The sequence below is a fragment of the Poecilia formosa genome, unplaced genomic scaffold (genome assembly GCF_000485575.1).
Source record: "Poecilia formosa unplaced genomic scaffold, Poecilia_formosa-5.1.2 Scaffold17, whole genome shotgun sequence".
Lineage (NCBI taxonomy): Eukaryota > Metazoa > Chordata > Actinopteri > Cyprinodontiformes > Poeciliidae > Poecilia > Poecilia formosa.
Genome location: NW_006799956.1, coordinates 2,910,239 through 2,930,466, shown reverse-complemented (window position 1 = coordinate 2,930,466; position 20,228 = coordinate 2,910,239). Strand labels below are relative to the sequence as shown.

The following is a 20,228-nucleotide window of genomic DNA, read 5'->3' as shown; positions in this document are numbered from 1 at the left end:
ACGCTGACCTTCATTGTGTTGCGACAGGTCAAGGCCGGCTGCCCCTCGCCACACAACCTCCTTTGCTCTGATTGGTCAGTGGAATTGGCCTGATAAATAGGCTCCTCCCTTCAAAACAAACCTTTTAGTGGCTGCAAACAAAATGAGCTGCCAGCTCTCTGTAACTTTGTTTAATTACAAATGTATGTTCTTGGAAAGGCAGAGTATTCATTAGAAATGGCTAAAATATCTTTGTTTGACATTTTAGTCAAAATGTTGGTGATGAGATGACTTGTACTTCAAATCTTTTTTAGAAATGAATCATTTGTTAGTTGTTTACTCTTTTATTTTTGTTGTTCTTACAATTATTGAGTCAAAACCTGCTGGTTTCTGGACCATTTCATCCGGATCCGTATTGAGCTCCATGCCATCCTGTGAATGAGCTCAGCTCCTCTCAGGGAAAATGACACATTTTATTGTTTTTCTTTGCCCGTTTTCCTTCACAGCTTCTATAGCAGGTGTCTGATGGTGTTTTCATAACCGAGGCCTGGTGAATGAAAAGCATTCATAGTGAAGATGGAAACTGAATAATACTAGAAATCCAGAAAGCCTAATTTGGTTCACTACTCAGAGCTCAACATCTGAGATGGTCCAAGACATCAGACGACAACCTCGATCTGAAAATGTTTGGCTTGGAGGAAAGAAATCAATTATTTAGACTTTAATTTTTTTCTAAATGGTAAACTCAACACATTGAAACACTGTTACTGTAGCAACACCACTCTTCAGTTTGGACGTTGTTACTGAAGTTGGTAACACTGTTTGACGGGGTGTGCATAAAACTGACATGACGCTGTCATAAATGAACAAGACAGCTAAACTCCTTCCTTAAATGGGAAGGAGTTTATGAATGTTTGACTGCTGTCATGAAGTGTCATTCAGTAAATAATGACACTTTTAATGCAAAGTTTGCACTAGAACTTGTATTAAAAGTCCATTTTAAAAATGGTCAAGTTTGCATAAGTGTCATCATTTACCAAATGACACTTCATGACAGCAGTCAAACATTCATAAAGACTTCTTCATGTTCATAACAGGTGTTATGTCATGTTCATGTCAATGTCATGTCAGTTTTATGCACATGCCATCAAGTAAAGTGTTACTTTACTTGACGGCAAAGCCTAAATACAAGCTACTTTCAGTGTCAGTGAAGTGTGAAGATGTAAAAGTCAAGGAATGATTATTTTCTTTACAACATAATGACATAATGTCTCCAAATCATTCAAGTTGCTTTCTTTTATCATTTTGAGTTTTCATCCTGAATTTGAAAACGTTTGACTCTTGGGAGTCGGAGTGAGCTCTACAGGAAACAAACTACTCTTTTAGAGCGCCTATCAGTGCTAATCTGTTATAATATGCCAAAGACTTTTGTTTATAATGGTAAAACCTGTTTTACAGCAGCTGTGACGTCACCTCTGCTTTCTATGTAGCTCACTTGCTCACTGCAAGAAAGATGATTATTCTTAAGTTATTTTTTTCCAGCCCTGGCAGAGAATTTGGAATCGGCTAAAATTTGTCGGCAGGTCAATGCTTTCGACAAAACGGGTCAAAAACTGATATTTGATATTCAGTGTTTCCTTATTTTTTCTGACGTCATTCATTCAAAATTGAGACTGTAAAATATATCGCATTAAAAACAGGATTAGGATTTTTTTCCCCAACACGTCCAGACGTCTCTTGTCGTTCATTCTGTCGGATGCAGAACACAAAAAAGCAAATCCGTTAAGACGCCACAGAAAATCGAATTTCGGTGAAAGATTACTTTGCATTTGTTCAGCTGTTGCCGTTACTAGAAGCTCAGTCACTGTGCCACTCCCCGAGACCGTGATCCATTAGGAGCTTCAGGTTGCAAATCTGAAAATCCTTCAGTTTTTTTTTCCTTGGGGAAACAAATCATAGAGTAACAACAGAAATGCAGTATTAGGATTAGCAGCAGAAATGACTGGACTCGCTCAACAGGTCGGGGAGTGTGCTTAACATGGCGTGATCTTGCACACACCTGAACATCAGCGCAGCACAAAGAAGTCATGCAACAACCGTAACCTAACAACACGCCTGGCAACAACTTACAACGGCTACATCCGTCCTCTGAAGCCTGTTGTTTTCTTTCTGTACCTTCCTGCCTTCACGTCCCTCTGGAGTCAGTAGTTGTGTGCGACTTCTGCGTGAACAGTCTGCCAGGTAGACGGACGACTTTAGGAGCTGGTTTTATGGAAGCACCACTTATATGCCAGTTTTTCTTTTTTTTTTTTTTTTTTTTTTGCACAGTCTAGAAAACGAGTCTAGTCAAATGTAATGGTAGCTCCACAAAACAGCAGCATGTAAGAAACCCAACACCTGACTTGGCGATCTCGTCGTGTCCAGATGTGAAAGCACTTCAAACATTTCGCCCACAACAAAATAACCTCAACAACAACCCGCTGAGTGCTGCGGCTCCCCGTTTATTTGCATGTACAACCGGTAACGGACATCCAATCGCACAGGAAGCAGGTTTAGCCACCGGAGGAGCTGATAGGGCTGCCGTGCCGGTTCTGGGATCTGGGTTTGAACCTTCAGGGAAACTGTCAGGGAAGAAAACTTTGATCAGAATCACCCATCGACTCATCGAGTCTGTCATCTGCATCCGGGGAAACTCGTTCAGCCGCACGCAGGTTGATGCTCGAGAACCAACAGATTGAAGTTTTTCTTTGTCCCCGTGGAACTGAGGCTGCAACAGCAGCTGCTTAGTGATGCCTAGATTTGTCTGAACAGCTCCATAAAAGTAGCAGAAGTGATATATAAATATCTATATATTGCAGCATTTGTTACATTTTCACACTGCACTGTGTGAACGATTCGTTTGATCGTCCACACCTCGCCGAACGAACCGTGCTGTCCAGTCTTTTTGGAGTTTGATCAAAGCGGCACAAACAGGGCCAGTGTGAACGCACCATTGATGACTTTAATGAGCTGAATCTACAAACACGGTACTAAATATTTTTAAATGACTCATGTTTGTTCTCTCTCTTCAGCTTACTGGCGGTTCTGGCTCTGCGTTAGTGTCGCCTATGAACTCTTCCTCATCTTCATCCTCTTTCAGGTGTGTATCCAATCAAATGGCTCTTCTTTGTAGGCTGTTTCTGATCATGAAGCAGCAGAACTTCTCTACTGAAACACTTGATTTCATTCCCTTTAAATCTGACTGCTTGCTGATGTTCTGGATGGAAGCCGTTAAGACATCCTAAACACCGGCCAAAATGTCAGATTTTTTTATTTATTTTTTTTAACTGATTTTTGCTTCAGTTCCTGGTGTTTCTATATAGTGGTCACTGGAAGCCTCTTTTCTGTCTCCCAGTTTAATTAAAATGTCAAGACGCCAACCCTGATCTGTAGTTTAGAGACGTCAGCCAGCTGGCCAGCAGCTCCAGTAAAGCTAAAACTTGATCAAAGTTTTATGTATGTTTGATGCCCTAATAAGATTACCATGTTCTGTATGGAAGACTTATCTTGCCAAAATTTTGAATATATATATACACACACACACACACACACACACACACACACACACATATATATATAAATAAATAGCTTAGTAAAGTAATTAATGTGCCAAAAAGGATAACTTCTCCAGATTATTGCATTATGCAGTGTGGCATTATCATTTTAAATATTACTATTTAATTTTCCATTTTATTTCCAATCTCATTTTTTTTGTTTCTCATATTCTGTATTCAAGACGTTTTTAAATCTACTGCCACTTATTCATCCTACATTGATATAGTTTTGTTAACATCAATGTAGCGAAACTTTACTTCTAGATTTACTTCTAGAAAAATAAATCTAGAAGTGACGGTCATTTTTATAAACAGTCGAGTACATAAAAAATCTGACGGATAAAAGTTGACTTATTAAAAAAAATAACATATTAAATAATTGACAATATTTGGCACAATAATTACTTTACCAAGCCATTCTTTTTTTTTTTTTTTTTTAAATATTGACAATTTTGGCAGGATCCGTCCCCCATAGATGTGCAAAAGAGCTTCTTTTCAAGTAACCTTGGTGTTTTTCTTTATTACAATGTCATGAAACAGACGGTGCACGATGGGCGACAGTTCATGAAGTACATCGACCCTAAACTAGGGGTCGCTCTGCCTGAGCGCGACTATGGAGGAAACTGCCTCATCTACGACCCGGGCAACGCCACGGATCCTTTTCACAACCTCTGGGTGAGAGTCTGAAGTGTTTCAGTCAATCTCACGCTCGAATGCCTTTAAAAAAATTATGGAAGCTTTTGTCATGTTTCCAATCTTAAACTTTGATGTAATTTTCAAATCTAAGCACAAAATCTCAAGTGGATTTAGAGCTGTACTTTGACTGGGCCTTTCTAAGACCAGTTTTGATCTGAGAGATGGCAATGTGAAGTATGTGGCTGCTTCTGGGGTAAGGGTCTGAAGCTTTTACAACCAGAAAAGATTTTAACTCTGAGGCCAGCCAAATAAAACTCGTCTTTTGAAAAAAGAACGACTTATAATTTTAGACAAAATATCTATTGAATGAAATCTGTTATATTTAAAGAGCCACTATTTATTTTTATTTTTAGGATTGACAATAAAGCTAAACATAAAATTTAGAAAAAAATACAATTTTGCAAGAATAAAAAGGAAAAACTGGACAAACCAACTGAAAGGTCCGAACAGCCACTTGTAGCATGACTAATATTAAAACGTATCACAGACGGCGCCTCCAACTGCGTTCATGTGACCGACTCTAAAAGCCCGAGTTTTTTCCGGACCTCCAGAAGAACCGGGACTGTTTTTCCTCTGGGATTGCTCTCAGCATCTGTTGCAGTGACCCAGAACCCTCTCTATTTATTGCAGCCTCCGAGTGGGTCAGTCCACAACTTCCAACATGTCGAATTGGGATCAGATGTTTAAGAGAAGCGTCATATGCAGCTTCCGCCTGCTTGAATTGGGCAGAAAAATCCAACAACTGCTAATTACAAGACAAAATGGAAGAACGGAAAGTAGCACTGAGCATTCATGATCCACTTAGCCGTTGCATTTTCTCCTGTTTTTATAAATAAGCTAGCTTTGGCAGCCTCGTGGTTGATTTTTCTTGGAGATAAACCCGGTGCACAACGTCGCTGTTCAGCGGTGTGGCACCCATCGGGTCAAAGCTTGTTCATCAGCAGTTTCTGCTCCAGATCCCCCAGAGAGATGACGACCCAGAGGAGAAGCTGAAGGAAACACGGATATCGCCTGACTCGTCTGTCAGCGCTGCTCTATGTGTCTCTTTTGCTTTTTAAGAAGTTATCAATAAGTGCAAAGATTGTATTTGTTACCAAAGCAGCTGTAGATTTACGGACTTCTAATCCTGGTTGTGCACAAGGTGGAAAGCAACCTGTTTGTTTCTGCAGGATAAGATGGATGGCTTCGTTCCAGCTCACTTCCTGGGGTGGTACATAAAGGTAAACACCGACAGTTTATCCAACAATCAACTTAAGAGACTGCAAAAACACAACATCCAGCCAATAATTTTTAATTTAGTTTCTAGTGCAAACATCTTGCCACACTTGAAATAAGATGAAACTGACTTACAAGTAACTTTTCTTGTTTTAAGACAATAATTCCTATAAAAAGAATTAGTTATTACCTCCTTTGACAGATTATTTCACTTACATTTTTCTTTTGCCACAAGTGAAATAATCTACCAGTTGAACTAGTAAATTAAGAAAAAACAATATTAAGGAATTATTGCAGAAAAGTTACTTGTAACTTAGCTTTGTTTTATTTCAAGTGTACAAAGATACTTGCCATGCGTCAAACTCGAGGCCCGTGGGCCAAATCCGGGCCGCCACAGCTCTTTATGTGGCCCTCTAGATTCTAGACTAAACACTAAATGTGCTTAAGTATTATCTTATTCATCAAATCGGTGCAGTTTTTATCTGTTTACTGCCAAATTATATCAATCAGTCCCTCCAGTTTTTTTAGGATTATCATGGAAATTCACAAAAAAAATTCACAAATTCCTGCCCATTTTTTTGCACTAATAATTTGGAGTTTATTGCAGATTTTTATCAAATTGTAAAAAACTTTACTTGCTCTAAACAGCTGCATCAGCCTTAAAGGATGTCAGATGTAGTCCATGATCTGTGCAGCGAGTAATAGAAAGTCACATTTACCATCATAAATAAGTGCAAATATTTCCAAATTAGTACCACAAACACTTTGATTTTTATTGCAAAAAAAAAATCACAAAAAGAATCTCAAAATCCTGTAGGGACTGAAAAGATGTTCAATAATGTTTAATTTTAAGAAGTAATTAATATTTTAACAGTTTGTGAACAGGTTTTATCGATACATTCTGGCATATCCGGCCCTTTAAGAAGGTTCATGATCTGGATTTGGCCCAAAATGAAAATGAGTTTGACACCCCTGCCCTAAAAACTAGACCAAAAATACTTTGGGGGGTGGGGGGAGGGTTTGTTCCTCCTTTATAAAATCATGTGAGTATATGACATCAGAATCTTAAATATGTTGTGTTAATGGAAGAACTTCTTTGCAGTTGCTTACTGTAAAGATCCAGCCTGACATTTTGAAGATGAAGACACCCCATCGCTCTGATCAGCCTCACCTTTAACAGGTCTTTTGTCTTGTGTTTCCTGTCAGACGCTGATGATTCGGGATTGGTGGATGTGTATGATGATCAGTGTGATGTTCGAGTTCCTGGAATACAGCCTGGAGCATCAGCTACCGAACTTCTCAGAGTGCTGGTGGGACCATGTGCGTACAGCCACTGCTTACTTCTTTATCCCAACACACTTGAGATAAGACGCTTGGAGCTTTAATTAAGACTACATGTCACTAAAATAACGATTATTCTTTATCTAATTTAATATCTTAGTCCTGTTTGTCTCTGTCATTTTGCTGCTTAGCTTTAATTACAGTCTTTCAAAATAAATGTGGTGGATTCCAAACAAAGGGCATTTGTTTGGAACTCATAATGGTCTTAAAAAGTCCATTATGAGTCGGTAAAACCTTGAAAAAACATGAATAATACATGAGGGAAGGTTTTTCCTATAAAACAACAATTCTGAAAGGACAATTTTCCCTTTCATTTAGCGACGCTAACAGAGGAGTCATCAGGATGTTGGTCTCTTGCTTCCCACTTTGTCCTAATAAAAGTTGTCATCCATCAACGTGTGAGTGGATTACAGCTTGACCTCACTGACCTTTTTAACAAAAGCTATCCTCTCGCCCCCAGTGGATCATGGATGTGTTGGTGTGCAACGGTTTGGGGATCTACTGCGGCATGAAGACGCTGGCCTGGCTGTCCATGAAGCCGTACCAGTGGCAGGGCCTCTGGAACATTCCTACGTACAAGTAAGGCTTCAAAACGACTGCTTCCTCCGAAGAGATTCAGTTCAATCTGACACAAGTCCAATATGAAATAGAAGTAGTTCTTTCTTTTAGTATGAGCTTCTTTTTTTTTAATAAAGCAGCTGAAATGACGAAAGAAAAAGTCGGATTCATATAAAACTGTGAAAAAAAGCAGGATTTTATCAAATCCTTGTTTTTAGCTGTTGTATTTTTGTATTTATTCACATTTCTAACCATCTACTCATCACTTTTCTTCGTAGGGGGAAGATAAAGCGCATAGCATTCCAGTTCACACCGTACAGCTGGGCCAAGTTCGAGTGGAGGCCGGCTTCGGACCTTCGGCGCTGGCTCGCCGTGTTGGGGATTATCTTCATGGTAACGAGATCTCACTGCCGATTTGAAAGGACTTTAGGTCATTTTGGGCAGATGCCACATTGCAAAACGACTCCAAAGCTCCGACAACAGCTTGTGTACAGTGCTTTGCAGAACTATTCATACTTTAGTTCTTTTTTTAAAAATTTAGTCAAACCAAAGTTCCTACCCTTGAAGTGTTTTTTTTCCTTTTTGAGGCTCTTACGGAGCAGCTGTGATTATGCTGAGATTAGATTACGCACACTTGGAGCCGCATGATTGGTTAAAAAGCGCTGAAGCTTTCGGTTGTAGTGTGATCAAATGTGAAAAGGTTAAGGGTCGAGTATTTGTGCAAAGTAGCTGAACCTTTAGAACAGGGCTGTGTAACTCTGCAGCTGCGTCTCCATCACAATTGTGTTCAGAACTTTAATATTTCACTTATGTCAAAAAATAAAATTTTTCACTTGCAGTGTTTCCATTAAATAAGAAACACAATTAAAATCGTACGTGAATAAGTTTGTTCACTCGATTAAAAAACATGTTGCATCTTCATCCTCCTGCCACTTCCTGTCTTCATCTTTGTCATTTCTGCCAGCAGCAACATCTGGTTGTTGATCACATGACTTGTGATGCCAAAAACTAGTTTCAATTGCAGTTTAATGAAATGAACTAATTTCAATGCAGCTGAAAAAGTGCCTCATCCCAAAGCAAAAACATTTTAGCAAAACAGTTTTTTCTAATTTGCTGTGTTTCCATTAAGCAAATTTATTTTTGTAATTACAATTTGCACAATTTTATGGCCAATAGAAACACAGACATTGGCTCTTTATAACTCTCAGTGTTTTCAAATATGGACAAAATAACAACATTAAGGTTTTATATCTGCCTGAAAATGCAGTTTTTTGTGTCATTAGCTGGAAACCAGATGCTTTAATTTTAGATCATTTTCTAGAAATATTAACATTTTGTAGAAGACAAACACTTTCTGCTTTCAAACATCTTGTGTTGGTGTTTATTTTCTTTTCAGATGTAACTATAGAAATAAGATGTCAACTCTTGAAAAACGACTTGTTTTACCCATCAAAAATAAGAAACTTTTTTTTCTGATTTTTTTTTCCATTTTTAGCAGCATTAAGAGTAAAAAAATGACTATTTGGACTATAAAAGTTATACACCCTGTGCTTTAGAAGTTATCTAAATCAATCCCATGCAAATTTTTCCTTTGGTTTTAAGTTTTCTCTCACTTTTTTGCTCCTGGATTCATACATGTTTGTTTTTTTTGAACCTCCTCGTAGTTCCTGCTGGCGGAGCTGAACACCTTCTACCTGAAGTTTGTGCTCTGGATGCCTCCTGAACACTACCTGGTGCTGCTGCGCCTCGTCTTCTTCGTCAACGTGGGCGGCGTGGCCATGAGGGAGATCTACGACTTCATGGACGACCCGTCAGTACTGGAGTTCATCCTCCAGACGTTTGTCCGGGTCGCATCGGTTTGCCCTCATCGTGTGACTTCTCCCAACAGGAAGTTCCACAAGAAGCTGGGCCAGCAGGCGTGGCTGGTGTCGGCCATAACGGTGACGGAGTTCCTCATCGTAGTCAAGTACGACCCCCACACCCTCATGTTGCCCATCCCCTTCTCCGTCATGCAGTGCTGGTTCTTGGGCATCTTCCTCATCCTCATCTGGACCCTGTGGAGGTTCTTCATCCGGTAAGAAGAGAGTCGAGTTTGTTCTCGTCTCGCAGGACTTTGAAAAATATATGTTTTTACATTTTATCCAAAAATACATTTAAGAATGCTCAAAGCACATCCAGAAATCCAGAAATGTTAAGAGGAATAAAACTGCGTCAACATGGAATGACTCATCTGATTAAGTTTATTTTCTAGATAAAAATTATGCAAATTATTTTTGACTTTTTGTTAATATTCTAGGAAACTTGAAGTGGCAGTTATTTAGTCTAAAGTTTTATTTCGAAGGTCCTGGAGAGTGTTGGAAAAGTGAGAAACTTGATCTATATAGTTTTAAAGTCTAAACGGAGAACAGAAAAACTTTACGTCCTTTCGCTTCAAACTCAGATAAAATGCACGTCCATACATCTGTCCATCCTTCTGTCCTCAGTAAAAGAAACACTCCCAATGTTCCTTAGTGAACTATTATTACCTTAACATTTCTACAGAACCAAGAATTCTGTATAAATGTGGAAATTTAATATGAAAAATGTTGAGGCTAAACCTAAAATGTTTAGTGTCATTTTGTTGTAGAAATCAAATCCAATAAAAGCTGTAAATGGGAACTTTTTTTTTCTTTTTCTTATATATATATATACTTAAAATGTCAAAAAATTTTCTTTATCATTAAGTGCAAATTGCCACTTAATGGAGCCGTTATTGAATATCCAGAGTTTTGCAGACTCCTGGTGTAGGCCTATTCAAGTGTGTGTGTGTGCTTTTTTTGTTTGTTTTTGTTTTTTAATGAAAATAAAATGGATAAACTTTAATGACTTGCAGCCAAATGGATTCCCACTGAAACCGTCTGCAGCAAAGCATCTTAAATCCAACATGGCAAAAACTGTTTCACCTATTTATGTTGTCTGCTTCCACCTTCCTAATTTAAAACAAGCTGCTCGTCCCAACAGCGTCTAAAATAACTAGCCTACATTTGCTGTTATTAATAACAGTCTGAGTCTAGTTCTACTTTTCCTTCACATAAATAAGAACCCAGAGCAGAGGTAGGCAGGGCTAGATGAGACACAAACTTAAGACTTCATCATATTGTGTCTGATTTGTAGTCGTGATAAAAAAAAGTACATCTGAATTCAACACTATAAATTTTCTTCTGTCTGCAAGTCGAGCTGAACACATGGAGCCTCTCAGAGATAAAGCTCTCAAATTACAACTTTAGTCAATTCATCACTGCAGTGGTTACATTAAGTGGTGTAATTGCTGCTTGGCAGATAATAAATATAGAATTGATCATTATTTAGATGGATTTAGGAGTCTATGGCCTTTTTTTGAATAGACAGTGGGGGGAAACCAAGTCATGTCGCGTCTTCAGGAGTTTTTCTGTGTTTGCAGAGCGACTTGTTCAAAATCTACAACATTCTTCACAAACTCCACTACTAAACAACTGAACAGCCAGGTCTTGTCCGTACAGGAGCTTCATGTCCTTGAACATGGAGCTTTCAAGGTTTGGAAAATGTTTGATTTCTGTGGGGAAAAAAGAGCTTTATGTTCAAACTGCACTGATTTGTAGAAGTGAAATTCAACGTTTGATTTAAAAAAAAAAAGCCTATTATTTACCAGATATTTTTCATACATATAATAAAAAGACACATTTTTCCCCTCACTGTCTTAAGTTAAACCAAACATTTCTTGGTTTATGTCGGATAGAAATGCCAGAATTATTTCTGATTGCTAAAAACCAGAAAACCTACCGAAAACATTTTTTAGAGATTATTTTGTAACTTTTTTTGTATATTGCATCTCAGCAACCAGTGTGAGACAGAAAGTTACTCACATTACATATTTGCTTGGATTGTTTCAACGTAATGAATATTTATTATTATTCCTCATGACCCAACGAGTTATTGATTCATGTAACTGGAATAAAAGCTTATATTTTATTAACTGTTTTGTTCTTGGACCACTTAAATATGGTTGAAATTAATAATAATGATAAATTGTCATATAATGGTGAAACCGTTTTCTTTTTAGTTCCTTTGTATCTTTTTTTTTTTTATCTCCAAAGTGTGGTGCTGAAAAAGTTTGTAAACTTGAAAAGTCCTTAAAGTTTACGAGAGCCAGATATAAGCATGCCTTTTACTTTTCAGGAATGCATCAAATTTGTTTTTTTGTCCCATTTTCTTGTTTCAAATTGTAAAATCTGACAGAAATAATGTATTTTTTTTTCCAGGCTTTTACATTTTCTCCACCACATTGTTTCTTCTTGTCAAGGAAATTCACTCCTAAGACAATCCTCAGGGCTAACTCCTCGTTTCCTGTCCTTCCCAACTTCACAGTGACATCACGCTCCGTTACAAAGAGACGCGCCGGCGCAAACAGGAAGCGCCTGTGGACTGGGACCGCCAGCTGGGGAACGGCAGCCCGGGGGCGGCGGGAGCAGCGGGAGCGGCGGGTTTGGCATCGTCGGGCCGCAGCAAACTGAACGGCAGCTCCGACTCGCTGCGACAGAGGAAGTCCTGAGAGGAACTGAGGGGGAAGTTTGTGCAAAGACGCGCGTAGAGGCAACCAGGTGGACTTACTCTTGTGCCTACAGCAACAACTCAAAGGGGTGGGGGGGGGGTTGCCATGGTAACAGAAAGTTTAGTTGCTGAAAGGTGTAGTCAGTCACACTACAAGAAGTTACCTCATTCTGCTTCTTTTTTTCTTTTTTAAACATTGGTGGAGCTACGCTCTGTAAAAGTTTTTGTTCCCGTCTCGAATGTTCAGGGCTGACGGACTGAATGCACTCTTTGAATCCGATCAGTTTCCATTTTTACTGCAGACGAAACGCCGCGAGCGTCTGCAACATTCCCTCCTCTGTAAATATTCCCGTTTTCCGTCGCGAAGGTAAGAGACGTTGCCGACTTCCTGTCGGCCACTGCTATGCAATCGGAGAATCTGGGATTTATTCATACATTTAACAATCACAAAGTGGAAGTCAGAGTCATTTTTGACGGTTTAAAGCTGGTCCCAAGTACACAAGACGATGTTTATATGCTGTTTAGGTAGGCTTTTTATTATTATTATTATAGTTATTAATAAGATTTTAGGTCGGTTTCCAGGATGTACGAGACTTTCAAATGGGTTTACAAAGTAAGAACCTCCTGAAAATGTTAACTTTGAGTTAAAGAAAAATCTTCATGTTGTCTTCTAATTATTTGCCTGGTGATGTAATCGTTTGGGGAGGAGGGATGTGCGGTGGGGTGGTTGATTTTTATCTCTGGCTTGTGCTGGAGTTTCGTTAAAATTGTTGAAAATCAGGTTGTTGGTGCAGGGGGAAAAAAATAAAAAAACAAAAATCAAGTTGTCAAAAATAACACCGTCTTTTTGTGACAAGATTAGCTAAATCTTTTAAATTTCACAAACTTGATATAAGCTTATTTTTCTCTGCCTGAATAAGGTTCCTTTGCCGCCTCGTTGTCCAGTAAGAGTACTCTCAGCCTTTTTAAGCGTCTCCGTTTGGGGTCAAGAGAAAATATTTCAGGATTAGAACCGAAAACCAAAGCTAGGAATCTAAAGCTGGGATTATTTAAGACGTGTATGTTCCAAACCTGTAGACTCTGGGTTCATTTAGAAAAAATGGTTTTTAAAACTGCTTTATGTCATTTGTGATCGCTCTGCAAAAAAGCTAAAAGGAAAGAAACTGTTACCAAAACTTAGTGTTTTTTTTTTTTTTTATGTGCTCCTTTGTGACAAAGATGCTGACAAAAGTCGACGCCGCCTGTGAATCACGGCTTCTGTCCTTCCTGCTGTGGGACCTAGTGCGTCGAGACACTTGTAGTAGTTTGTGTAAGTAATTGATTCAAAAGCAGGAGAATTTAGAAAAACTGACTTCATTTTTGCCAAACACTAGACAGAAACATGACATTTCTTGTCTTTAATGAATACACTGATTTCTGTGCAGTTATTTCTCAACATATATTCTATTTATCTGATGCATTACAATTAATTTTTTCATCCCATCCTTGAAAGTTCCTCCCCCCAACCCCCAGATGGTATTTTGTCATTTAATTGATTTAAATATTTTATCGTATTAAATGAAAGTCTCCAAATTACACTTGAAAAGTGAAAATAAAAAAATCAGAACAGGAAATTGAATAAGCATTACCTAAACAAGATTGTTTTCCATGTGGGTGTTTGCGGGGTTGGTTAGCATCTCTTTCTGCCACACGGGGGCGCTAGATGTCGTTTGAGCTCCGTGCAGCCATGTTTCAATGTACTTTGAGTAAATGTGAACATGTTGGGGATTATTAACAGGATTATGCTGCTGCTCAATGTAATTTTATAAAGTTTTTTTTAATAAAATCAATAAAAACTGAACTTTAATGTGTCTGGTTAATATTCTAAATATAATTGAAGTTTTTTGTTTTTTTTTGTTTTGTTTTTTTTGCAAAAAGAGGAAGAAAAAAGTTTGGACTTTTTAAAATTAGAAGTACATCTTGTCATTTGGTTGCCAAGGCGACAAGCCTGTTGCATTCATGCTGCATGTGTTGGTCAATCCATGGTTTCAGCATTATGATGAGGCCAACTGGTTGGATAACATTTTCGTTGTTGCCATCATGAAAGTTTGCCAATAACGGATTACAGCAAACACTTAAGTTTGGAGAAGAATGAATCGTTTTAAGATCATTGTTTCATCATACTTTTATGAACTACGATAAAACTTTTCGCTTTTAGCTACATCTCCCAGCATGACGTGAAATAACATTGTGGTTGATGGTTTTATTTTAACCGAACGATCTCTTTACTAGATAAGCACCCTGTTGAGCTTCTTTGTTTTGCTCCAGGAAATGTTTGGGTCCTTTTCAGGAAATAAAGCGAGTCGTTACATGTGCTAAATACTACTATTCCACATTTTGTCATGTTATAAAACCAAAACTTTAATGGACTTTAGGGGGCTTTTTTTTTTTTTTTACTAACAAGGTAATGCGTAATTGAAAAATAAAAGGTCAAAAAATGTTTTAATTTTTTTGCAAAGATCTGAAAAGTGTGGTGTGCACATGTCCCACAGCAAAATGGTGCCAACAGGTTTCATCTTGGAAATTGGGTGTTCAAGGCACTGAGCGACATTGCATTGCTTAGCACATCGGTTACTTATGGAGTACCACAGGGGTTAGAGCTCGGCCCAATTCAGTTTTACAGTAATATCTGCTGTAGTTTTCAATCTGCACTGTATAATAAACTGATTAGGATTAATATCAAAGTACATCTTTCCACAACTTTAGCATTTAACAGCTGATATGTTCTATTAAATAAAATCCATTGAGGTTTACAATTGGAATGTGATTAAAATCATGAATTCTTTTGCAAGAAAGAATCATTTTAAACCAGTTAAATTCCACTTATTTTATTGCATAGTGTAGTTGATCTTTCACCCATTTCCTCACCATTAATCACTTTCAAACATTTAACTGATTCTAAAAAAACTTGCATAGCCTATTAAACTAATATCCAGAAAGATTACATCTTCCTTTGGTTTATTAGAAGTACTGCATCTCTCCTTACAGTGCTGCCTGAAGCAGCTGGAGTGGATTTAGGAAATTCCTCTTAGAAATGGTAGAAAACATTGAGGACACAAAGCAGCAACCTGAACATTTCAGAAGCTATAAGTATGGAAACAAAAAGAGTAAGAATCATTTCTTTGAGTGTAGCATTTGGTTAAAAATGCATGTATCCGAGACACTTTGGTTCAAGATTAAAAAATAGCAGAGCACGTCATTTTTTGGGTAAAAGGCAACATGTGAAGCAAAACAATTCAACGCGGAGTCAGATTTAACAGGAGAAAATGTGCAAAATGGTGAGTTCAATCTCACTCACCGACCTTTTGTTCCAAAAAAAATATATATATATATATATAAAAAATCTGACATTTAGAAGAATAAAAAAAATCTAAATGGCTAACATTCATTTTTCAGTAACTAACAGGGTGCTGGTTTAAGTAGCTGCCACATTAGTGAGATAACAGCAGCTTCCAATTGGTCCCTATGATGTGACCAGTTTGAAGCCCTGCTGGGTGTCCAGTACAGCTGGTGGGAACCAGTTCAGCTTGATTCTCCTCAGGTACCGCAGACAGAAGCTGCAGACCCCCAGCAGTTTGAGGCCGCCGCACCACACCGCCAGCTGCACCACCGGGTAGGTCACCCGGGGGAAGTACATGCTCCAATGGTTGGTGACGTCGCTTCCTGTCGGCAGGTGCAGCGTGTAGTCGCTCCAGTGCCTGGAGACGCCATAGGCGGCTGAGATGGCCCGGCCCCTCTCGGACCAGCGGACGCCGCTGCTAGGGTTGCAGTTGTAGTCCACCCACTGAGTGGTGAAGTCCCCGAGCTGCGGGGACTCCCGCCGCTCCGCGTTGCCGGCCCACTCGAGCGACGCGCCCTGCACGGCCACGTGCAGCCCCTCCACGCGCCGGACCTCTTTCACCCAGGGCAGCGAGTGGTCGCAGTCCAGCACGACTATGAGGCGGGAGCAGAACTCCCCGTTCTTCTCCCTCCACCACTCCACGAGCTGATCCAGGCGGAGGACGTCTCCACCTGAGCAAATGCACAAAACCAGATTAGAAATCCATCGGACATCTCAGGGCATCTGCAGGCAAACGGAAGAGTTTTTAAGGCCTTAATAATGCTGCCTTGAATGTAATTTAAGACCAAAGAACTATAGGTTGGGCGATCCTGCTGGGTAGACCAACTCAAATTTAAGCCCCTAAAATCTTAAGACTATTTTGAATGAAGTTTAAGACCTGCATCATGACAAATCTACAAAAAGTAGTATTCAGTACTGATTCAGTAGTATCAAGCTTTTTTTTTTTGCCCAGAATTTACTAGCATTGTACATTTTGGGAACAGAAATGAGCCAGTGATGGACACAAAAGTCGTCCAGCCAACAGGCCGTAAAATACACTGAAATAATGGATGCAAAAAAAGCTACCTAGTTTGCAAGGGTATATTAGCTAGCCGCCAAGGCTAGTTAGCGGTAGCCTCAACTGCCTGAGTCACAGAACGCAGTGAAGATGTCTTAATTTAAGGCGTTTTAAGGCCTTAATTTTAGATGACTTTGTAAGGGTGTGCAGACACCCTGTCTCTTTCAAAAAGCAGATCAAGACCGTTTCAGTTTGACGGACGTCCCACCTGCCAGGGCCCACTCTCCGCTACGGTGCGTGTGGCCGCTGTAGAAGATCACGTATGTGTCGTGGCGAGGCCCGTCTGCTGTGCGGAGCTCCAAGAAAGACTTGATCTTCGCCTGCAGGGTCTCCAGGGTGATGCCGCTCGTGGAGTAGTCGCAACCGTAGTTTTCGATCAGGTGGCAGGCGAAGAAGCGCTGCACGCTGCTCAGCATGCTGGTGGAGCGCTTGTTCAGCTCCTGCACCTGGTCTGGCGGCAGCAGCAGGGGCTGGCCGTCAGGACTGACGGACCCAAACGGAGACGCATTATAAATTTAGTGGCTCTTACCGTTAAAACTAAGCGGTTTGGTTCATTGCAGCGCCACCTACCTGCAGAAGTTGGTGGGGATGACCACAGCATAGCCCACGCAGGTCCCACCCAGACTGTTCCCGAGCTCGTAGAAGAGTCCGTGAAGCAGACACTCCAGGGGCAGGATGAGCAGAAACGTACTCATGAAGATACCGCTGGACTCCTGCCGATGGGTCACACAAGGCAAACGTGAAGCTTATCAAAGGTCTTATGATAAGAATTTTGATTCATCATTCTCACAATAAATTCCAATTAATTTTTTTTTCTTCTTTTTTTTTTTTTTAGAAAAAAACTGTAATGCTACTGGAATGTTTCTACTATTGTCCCCAATGTTTGTTCAATTAGCGCATCGATAAATAATTCAATTTTAAAATATACTGCTCAAAAAAATAAAGGGAACATTTCACTTTAATTTTGTGTGTGGCTCCAAATCCAGGCCTCCATTGGTTAATAAATTTGATTTCCATTGATGATTTTTGTGTGATTTTGTTGTCAGCACATTCAACTTTGTACAGAACAAAGTATTCAGTGAGAATATTTCAGATCTAGGATGTGTTATTTGAGTGTTCCCTTTATTTTTTTGAGCACTGTATGATGAAATGCAGTTGATGTGGGCAGTTTAGTGATACAAGTCACTAAACTTTAGGGTATCTGTGACTGATACCCTAAAGAAGCATATTAGAAATGGGAATGTTTTGCGTTTGTGGTCCTCTCACTGCTGTGCCATGCGTCAGTTACCTTAAAATGAAGCAATAAATATTGTCACTTTTGTTATAATAGTATCACAAAATATCACAATAAAACTTGAATCCCTAATAATGCAATTTTTTTCTAATTAAAAAATGCAATTTATCATTGAGCAAATAAAAAAAATTGAGGTAGAGGTGAGAATCTACAATACAGAAAATTTTATTTCAAGATGGATTCTGAAACTGAAGTATAGATCTGAGCATCAGCACATATCGATACTTTACAGTATCGATTGATACTGATACCGACTATATATAATAGTCGGTATCCGCCAGTCTCTAATGAATTATTGTTCCTACCTGCCAGCTAAAAACAGCCACAGCAACAGTGGACACCAGCGCGAAGAACACCAGGTCTGCAGAAATGAGGCAGAAGTGCCTCATACCCTTTGAGGCCATGATCTTCTCCAGGCTGGAGTCCTCTGGGCCCTGCGTCCAACACAGTCTCTGGCAGTCACTGAGCTTGTTGTGAAAGCCCCACACAGTGATCACCAACACCATGTGGCAGATGGCCCAGAAGAACACGCACACCACAAAGCCCGGGATCACCAGGTACCACTGGTCCGAGTCCCGAGACTTCTGAGCTGCTACGGCGACGAAGGCCACCTCGATCGCCAGCAGAGGCAGGATGGTCAGGCGACGCCTCAGACCGCTGGACACCAGGATGGGCCGCCAGCGCTCGATGACGGAAAGCCCGCTGAAGTAGGAGTCCAGCAGAGGGTCGCAGATGAGCTGGCTGAAGAAGCAGGCGAGAGCGAACGGGTTGGCGTCGATGCTCAGGCACTTCAAGAAGAAACTCCCGGTGATGCATGTGAAGCAGGCGAAGTTGGGGAAGGCCAGGAGAGCCTTGGTCCGCAGGGTGACCATGACCGCACCGAGAGCCACGACCAGCACCATGACGCTCAGGGACTGCTTGATGAGGAGCGCCGTGCTGGCTGCCGCGAAGCCGGTCAGCTCCAGGCGCTCCGCGGAGGTGATGAAGGCGGGTCGGTACCGGGTGCAGCCCAGCAGCCGCTCCAGCAACGACCACAACGTCCTCAGAACCACGCTGGCCAGCAGCAGGTAGTTGGCCGCGCGCTCCTTGACGTCGGCCTCCAGGCCGGGCGGGTTGAGGAAGCTCAGGAGTCCCAACAGGAAGCCGAACCACAGGTGGAGGAGACTCAGGCTGAGCCGCTCCATGTCGAAGAAATAGTACAGCACGCAGGCTGCTACGAGGACCAGCAGGGCCAGGATAAGTACTACAAGAACGATGTACTCCGCTGTTCCGACCCAGCGCGTGTAAAGACCCAAACTCAGGCCCAGGAGCAGCTTCAGACCGGACAGGTACCCGAGCCACCGGACCGACGACCACATGCTCACCTCCCCGTTGACCTCCTCCAGCCGGGTCATGGCTGCTTGGAGGCAATGGCTTAAACAGTACCGAAGGAAACGAAGCATTTCGATATGATTTCCCCCCGTTTTTAACGTAAAAAAACCCCCGTAAATTTTACGATTTAAACTTTGTTAAAATCCCGCGAGAGCACAGACTCCAGATTAGCTGGAGGACTTGTTGGGGTAAAACACCAGCAGCAGAGCGGCTAACGCAAATCCGTTACATTTCTAACTTAATGTTTCATTTCATCTGATATCCAGTAAAGTCAGAAGAGCTAGCGGATACAACTCTGAGATATAAGCCAAGACAAGTGCGAGAAGCATAGCAGTTGAAAGTTTGTCCCATCTAAACTTCAGTCAGATGACAACCGCCATGATTGTTTGCTCAGTACGGCAAGTGCTGAGGGTAATAAAAGGCGCATACGCCAACAGTTCATTTAAAACACAGGTGTCAAACTCCAGTCCTGGAGGGCCACTGCCCTGCAACTTTTAGATGTGCCTCTGCTGCACCACATCTGAATAGAATAATAGGACTCTGGAGAACTTATCTACACAAGAAGGAGGTAATTAAACCATTTCATTCCAGTGTTTTGTACCTGTGGCACATCTAAAAACTGCAGACAGGATCCTTGATGACTTGAGTTTGATTTTAAAAGATGATATTCAAGTGTTAAAATTCTAGCTGAACATTATTTTCGGGAACTTGACGATGGTAAATGTCGATTAAAACCTTGAAAACATTAAAAATGTAGTTGGGTGGATTAACTGGACTTAAAATTATTTTGACTAAGTAGTTTCATATTAGATTCACATTTTCCTCCAAATAAATATAGTTTTTAACACTTTTGTCACGTAATAAAAACAAACCTATGTCGACCCTGCACAAAGTACAGAATGAGTTTGTAGTGCAAGCAAAATGATGCATGATTTTTAAAATGTAAAAAAAAATTGTCTATTTATAATTATGTCACTTGATTCAATACATGACTATGGCATTTCACTGCAAATATAAGTGTTTTACCCATCATTCTGTTGCAGCACAGCTCAAACTCAGACTAGATGGAGCGTAGCTGTAAACATTTTTCAAGTTTTACCACTAATTCTCAGTAAATTGATGGCAGGTCTTCAGCTCCACACTGGGTCATTCTAATATTTTCATGAGCTTTCCAGTCTT

General features: G+C 40.4%; 2 protein-coding genes across 5 annotated transcripts in view; one reads left to right on the top strand and one right to left on the bottom strand.

Annotated features, from left to right (window-relative positions):
• ptdss2 (phosphatidylserine synthase 2) overlaps positions 1 to 13,788 on the top strand; it is a 39,824-nt gene extending 26,036 nt beyond the window's left edge. For 3 of the 4 annotated variants that reach the window (XM_016668820.1, XM_007546772.2, XM_007546771.2), the window contains 9 exons: positions 3,051 to 3,118; positions 4,113 to 4,247; positions 5,438 to 5,488; positions 6,690 to 6,803; positions 7,285 to 7,403; positions 7,661 to 7,775; positions 9,047 to 9,192; positions 9,271 to 9,456; positions 11,766 to 11,949. In XM_016668820.1, coding sequence (XP_016524306.1) covers positions 3,051 to 3,118; positions 4,113 to 4,247; positions 5,438 to 5,488; positions 6,690 to 6,803; positions 7,285 to 7,403; positions 7,661 to 7,775; positions 9,047 to 9,192; positions 9,271 to 9,456; positions 11,766 to 11,949 — 1,118 coding nt within the window. Of the gene's footprint in view, positions 1 to 3,050; positions 3,119 to 4,112; positions 4,248 to 5,437; positions 5,489 to 6,689; positions 6,804 to 7,284; positions 7,404 to 7,660; positions 7,776 to 9,046; positions 9,193 to 9,270; positions 9,457 to 11,765 lie in introns of all 4 variants that reach the window. The other variant, XM_007546769.2, reaches the window with a different exon arrangement.
• A 999-nt stretch (positions 13,789 to 14,787) lies between these two features.
• Positions 14,788 to 19,541, bottom strand: tmem168b (transmembrane protein 168b). Its single transcript, XM_007546768.2, has 4 exons — positions 17,984 to 19,541; positions 16,955 to 17,097; positions 16,593 to 16,867; positions 14,788 to 15,998 (listed from the first exon to the last, which is right to left on the bottom strand). Exons 1-4 carry the CDS (start codon positions 19,118 to 19,120, stop codon positions 15,451 to 15,453), a joined length of 2,103 nt encoding a protein of 700 aa, XP_007546830.1. The 5' UTR covers positions 19,121 to 19,541; the 3' UTR covers positions 14,788 to 15,450.
• Between the last annotated feature and the right edge of the window lie 687 nt (positions 19,542 to 20,228).